The sequence below is a fragment of the Muntiacus reevesi genome, chromosome 3, assembly GCF_963930625.1.
Source record: "Muntiacus reevesi chromosome 3, mMunRee1.1, whole genome shotgun sequence".
Classification (NCBI taxonomy): Eukaryota; Metazoa; Chordata; class Mammalia; order Artiodactyla; family Cervidae; genus Muntiacus; species Muntiacus reevesi.
The window spans coordinates 12,381,787-12,388,118 of record NC_089251.1 but is presented as its reverse complement, the minus strand read 5'-3'; the positions used below and the strand labels follow the sequence as shown (position 1 = coordinate 12,388,118).

The window sequence follows — 6,332 nt, the reverse complement described above, 5'->3', positions numbered from 1 at the left end:
ACCCCATCATTTCCCTTCTGGAGTTTCCATATACCTATACTAGAAAATAGCTCACTGAGCTGGCTATTCAGATTTGTTTTTCCCATGTTTCACACTGAGAGCTTCAAGAGAAAGGGCTAGTTTGTTTCACTGACGTTCAACCTTACCGACCAGCAAAGACAGGAAGTTAAAATTCATCAGTTGAGTCAATGAGTAAAACTATTCAACGCCCAGTAAAAGTGGTGTCTAGATCCACTGAGGTCATTCCCTGTTACATTCTGAGGTCCCCCTGGACAGTCTTCATACTTCTTTAATACACTACTTCAGATTCATCATTTGTGTATTTAGTCTATTTTCTCCATTAGATTGTGAACTGCTGGCATTATCTATGTCTTCATCTTCCATATAGAAAATACTCTACACTGAATGAATAAAGTGACTAATCAAGTTAAGGAGTGTTTCAAACTCCCTGGCCCATCTACTTCTTTCAGCTCCTCACCAGTGATGAATGCATGACGCAGGTGATTATTTAAATCTCAAAGAGTGTCCTGGTAGCTTGGTGAAACCAAAAACTTTGTCAAGGAAGTCAAGTTAACGAAAATGCACTACAAACTTATATTGACACTAAACAAACAACTCTTAAGGTGGACAAATAATTTTATTTTGTGCATGCAAATACATGTCAAGTACTGCAAACTTTTTCCATCAATTTTCTCTCAAACACTGGAAATCATGATGCTCTATTCTGTGAACAGCCAAAGCTAATATCTCTTCACTTCAGTGCTACAGCAAAAACACACAGAATTCACTCTTTGCTATTCACTATCATCACAACCCTCATTGTTCCATCTCTGCCCTCCCCCCATATACAGGCCTTATGAATCCTAGCCTTCCCCTGTTTAATCCTATTTCTATAGCACAAAGGGAAACAGTACAATTTGGAAATTCAAATTGAAATAAATGGAATAGAATTTATTCCCATATATATTCCCCATTTCATTGTACAGAATTATTTTAAATTATAGTTTTAAATAGAAGCTGAGTATATGCCTTAAAAATGAGCATTAAATCCATCTTAGAGATGGTGCCTGCTTTTTACATGATGGGTGTACACCATCTTTTAATTTCATTTACATTTCAATCGAACAATAGATTTGCAAAGAAAATGTCTAATACAGACGTAAAAATATTCACACTAGAGCTTCACAATCGGTTGTACAATTGACAAACAGGCCTCTTTTCCCAAACTTTCCAGCTAAGCAAATTTATAAAATGTAATCAATGCAACAAGAAAAAACATTTCTCTTTCACTTCCAGGGAAAAGAATATGCAATAAACAGTATAAATGCAGACAGCAGTTGCTGCAAGCTAACCACGATACTCCCAAGTGGCTGTACAGTGGATATGTGCAGTACAAATAAAAGCCACATGTGTTGTATCACAACTACAGTATAATTGTTTGCCCAGCTAAGAGAATGCATGCACTTCCATGCCTTGGGTTATAAAGTGAGGCCTAATTCTTGACAGATTGATGGAATATATGCAAATGACCTTGGCTTTTGGCAGTACTAAGTGCAGCCAGTGTCTGTGTTCCACTGGTTTAAGGAGATTTAGAATTTTTTTATTTAAAAAAAGAAAAAAACTGCCAATTTCAGACTTCGGGGAATAACTGCTCTTGGAGTAAAAATAGGACTCCACTCAAATGTGGGGTGTTCTGATTGGTGGCCTTGACTCCTTGTATTCCCTTGCCAGCAAAGGGATACAAAGAAACCGCTAGTATAAAGGAATGACTAGCAAATTTATCTGATTTATTCATAAGATGAGATACTCCTTGAGCATGTGCATTTGTGTTCTGCTTGCAGAAGGGGTTCTTATGTAGGAGTTACAGCAAGTGATCCCAACAACACTCTTCATTCACTAAGACACAAGGAAATTTCTTCCAGGAAAGCAATACACAGTTGCAAATGCAACTTTCCCCTTGAATGATTAGTCACCAATACTAGTGACAGTCTGCTCAAAAAATGACTCTAGCAACTAGGGAAGAAATTCAGATTCAAAGCTGAAATCACATGCTCAATCTGATCATTACAAACTCCACGCCTGTTAACAAGACAACATGGGCTTTAACATCTAAAATGCACAAGCAAGCTAGATGGTTTTTAAAACAAATTTTCAAATGTTTAAATGATCCCATTTTAAATTCCTACAAATTATTGTGCATCCTGTAATTTTCTCAAAGCAGCATACAAAATTGAGATGTGCTTTATAAACTTAGAATCAACTTGAAATTGAGTTGAAAGTGACCAGATCCACACAAATAGAAAATTTCATTTCTAGTACAGGTTTCATTTATTATTCTGAGAGTAAACAGCTACTAGGAAAAGTATCAGTGCTACTGACCCACCAACGTACCTCCTCTAGAAAATTATGATGCACAACTTTCATGCATGACGCTGGTTTACTAGATGGTATTGAAAGTCATGGCAGGAAAGCAAAGGAATCTACTTGGTTCAGGTACCAACGAGACAAAATACTTCAGTAACTTTCTCAGGATTCGTGAGGTAAGATGGGACCATAAGGAAAGAATTACTGATGCTACATCACAGTATCTGAATGAGGCACATGAACTTCAGAATGTGACCCAGAAGTTTTAAAAAACACAAAAGTCAAAACAAAAAACCCCCACCATTTTCCCACTTTCCAGACCTCAGACTACTTTTTCCTAATAGACCACACACCACATGTGCAGTTTAGTTGACATTACAAACTTCCTCTCCTATTGCTTTATATCTTTTGATTTCAAATATATGTACATCATAAACATGTTGGTAAAAGGGTCAAATGACAGGGAATACCCCCAATATAAAAGTCACACTCTAGGTCTGATTTGTGATTTTTTCCTCTATGATACCATTAGGTACCTTTCAGAAGAAGGATCAGATAAACTGCTCTTTCTTCTCAAGTGGCAGAGAACCAATGTCTTTACTACAAATTTACTTCAGGCCATGAGAAACAGAAGATGGTCACTACATAAAGGATGCAATACAGAATCATCCCTACACAGAAACAATTCCTATGCTGTTAGTGAGGAAGAGAGTAAGTTTTTAAGAACAGGGAATTATTGTTTTATGGGATCACCTGCTGCAAGACAAGCATTATTTTAATATAAATGTTCTGAGACATACCAATAAAGTTGGCAGGTATATACATACACTGATGCAAATGTAATTTCACTGGACAAGTAGGCAAACACCTAAGCAGTTTATCCCAACCCCCTCCAGCAGAGCACAACCAAGTTTCAAAACTTCAATTTTAAAATTAAAAAGATAAGGTTAAATACACAAGATCAATTTATGTAGTATATATTCACCCTCAGAACGTGCTGAAGATGTTTTGCGTAGTTCTGTTGCACAGAGGGTTCTTTCCCTGAGGGCACATAAGGAGCTCTCAAACTGTTAATAGGTCTCTATTTTGTAACAAAATAGCAATTTTAAAATCTTAAAAAAAAATACATTACCTTCAACATGGAAGATCTCACTATTTAAATATCCATGAAATAGACATACTGGTTTGCATATCCTTTTTGGAAATACAAACAGCAAATAAAGTACATTGGAAGCATTTCAAATGTAATAAGCGCATATTTTATAGAAAGGTTCTGATATAAATTATATAACAATCACGTTCCTGTAATATCCTAGGCTAATTCATAATGTCGGAAATAAGTTAATGTAACATGGTTTAAAACTCTTGTTCCTATTCATTTCAGGTTACAGAGTGAAATAAATAAAATGTCTTTGTAGGGATAGGGGCACTGGCCATGGCAAAAAGGTACAGTACTAACCAAAGGAAACTAAGTCAAGGCTACTGTGCTGTTATGCTACAAACAAACATCTTCATACATCTGAATATTAAATAAATGTGTAAGATCTTCCATACTGACACCAGAATATCAAAACTACCCCTTTGTTTCTCAGGTATATTTACAACTTATCAGTCACCTTATGAGCATGTTCATTAAGACAGGTATCAAACACCAGTATTTACTCATTCTGATCAAGAAATTTCAGGGAAATGTCAACCCTCCCGCCCCTGGAAATGTGCACAAAACTTTTTATCAAAATCTTATCTGATACAATGCTGTGGTTTTGTAAAACAACTAAATAGCTCAGACGACCAATAACATGATCCTGTTTAAGCATCTTGCTAGCAGGAAAAGCCCTTACATACAGTACACCTGGTGAAAGATCAGCTTGGCTTAAAATATTCCAGTACAATTTTCAGAGTAAACAACTTCACAGAAGTTAATTAAAAAATAATAATAAAAGTCAAACTAATCTTAAAGAAATAAGAGGGGGAAAAACAAAGACACAAACTATAGGTAAGATCACCAGGAAGGAATGCCCAGCTTTTGTTTTCAAATGTTGACTGAAATTTAGGTTTCAGTAAAATATTTCCCACAAATCTGGAGCACAGCTGGTTGAACATACTGCATACTTTCAGATGCCAAGTCAAGACACTTTTCAGTCACATTTTAGCAGGGCAGCAATCATTCATGTTTTTAAGTATGAATAAAGGTTAGCCAATATTCTATTATTACATGGTTCATAGTCTTATCAACCTAACAGTCAGAAAACAAGGAAAATTAAACCCCAACATGAAGTAACAATAAACAATATTTAACCAAGATAATGCAATGAACATCCAAATTAATTAAATTAAAAACCCAGCAATACCATCCTGTTAGTCAGTGCAAACGCTACATACAGGGTTTTCTCAAAAAAGCTGAAAGCACCTGATTCTTTTGCCAAGTCATCAGATTCAATAATGTACAGGCTTAAATCTGCATTTTAAAAAACTGCCATTACATTAGTGCATAATTTATCAAAATTGTAAAAACGATTCTGCATAACTTAGGAGAATTTAATATCTAGTACATCAGCTGAAAGACTTAGGCACTTGGTTATATATTTAATTACTTACTTCAACAAGTAGCCTGTGTATAAATATTAACAAAGCAGAAACTATTCTTGAAAAATGGAAAATCGAAAAAAAAGTTAAATGCTACAGATAAAAGCACTGCACCACACTCCTACATATAATGCAGTAAAGAAAGCTAGTATATAACCCTGTAAAATTCTATGGTAAGAACGTTTAACTCCACTCTTCAAAATTAAAAAAAAAATAAGAGGAAAAAAAAATCCATGCAAAGTCCCATGAAAAAGATAAATAAAGCAGCTGGAATGAGATGGAAATTTCTCTCAGTGAAACATAAAATAGAAATAAATAAGTTAATTAAGTCTACTTTCACTAGATGTATCATTGTAGGATCCTGCTAGTTTAATAACTGAGTTGTTAATTTTCTATACAAGCCATTTAAAATAGGAAATGGCTCAGTTACTGCACCGGATTGCTACAAACTCATAAAAAGCTGCTTGAAGCTTAAGTTAAATGTCCAAATTCCAATCACTTCTGGAAAGTGAACGTGTTACCCTAGTAAAGTAAATTTTCTTTTTTTTCATAATGCTAATGCAAGAGGGCTTGAAGTATCAAAGAGTCCACAGGAAATGGATGCCCCCAGTAATATCTTTTTTTTTAAAAAAAATATACATTATATAATATATATTATATATATAAAAAGCTAGTGTAAATGCTTCCATGGTATGGTCACAAATTTGAAAGATGAACCTCCTTTCAGCTATTAACCATCTTCCCATTTGCAACAGATTTTAAAAAGTCGTTTTTATCTTCAGACATAACATGAGTTTTCAGAATGAGGTTGCCAACACTGACAGATGTGGTGATGGGTAGGCCACTCGCACTGCTGATGGACACTGGGAGTGGCTGGCTAAAGCAAGAAGTTACCGGCAGAATTGTTTTTTGCTCTTCCCTGGGAGAAAATAAATGACATTGAAAACATATCAGCTTTAAGTGAAAACTTTTAAGAGTAACCATGCATACTGAATAAAAGCTATAACACACTTTAAGAGCCCCTAGAAACAGCATGTCTTTTTCACTAAAATGAATCAGAGGTCACTAAAAAAAAATCCCATTTTCCAAAAACTGTAATAAAAAATTAGAAGATTGGTTAACTTAAGGTCAAAAAACTATCAATTCAAGATAAATCTGTATTTTTGGCAGTAATTATACTAAAGATAGAGAATAACCTAACATGATTTTTTAAAAGGGAAACCCTTTATTTAGGTTTTAATTCTCCATTTTGTAGTTTTGATGCTTGCCTATCAGACAGAGAAAGTATAACCTGATTGTTGCTCAGTCGCTAAGTCATATCTGACTCTTTGTGACCGCATGGGCTGCAGCACGCCAGGCCTCCCTGTCCTTCACTATATCCC

At 35.0% G+C, this 6,332-nt stretch overlaps 1 protein-coding gene across 4 annotated transcripts in view; it reads right to left on the bottom strand.

The window, feature by feature from the left end:
• Positions 1–618: 618 nt before the first annotated feature.
• Positions 619–6,332, bottom strand: part of RC3H2 (ring finger and CCCH-type domains 2) — a 49,520-nt gene continuing 43,806 nt past the window's right edge. For 3 of the 4 annotated variants that reach the window (XM_065928510.1, XM_065928512.1, XM_065928511.1), the window contains one exon: positions 619–5,869. In XM_065928510.1, the coding sequence (XP_065784582.1) occupies positions 5,674–5,869 (196 nt within the window). In that variant the 3' untranslated portion in view covers positions 619–5,673. The remainder of the gene's footprint in view (positions 5,870–6,332) is intronic. The other variant, XM_065928513.1, reaches the window with a different exon arrangement.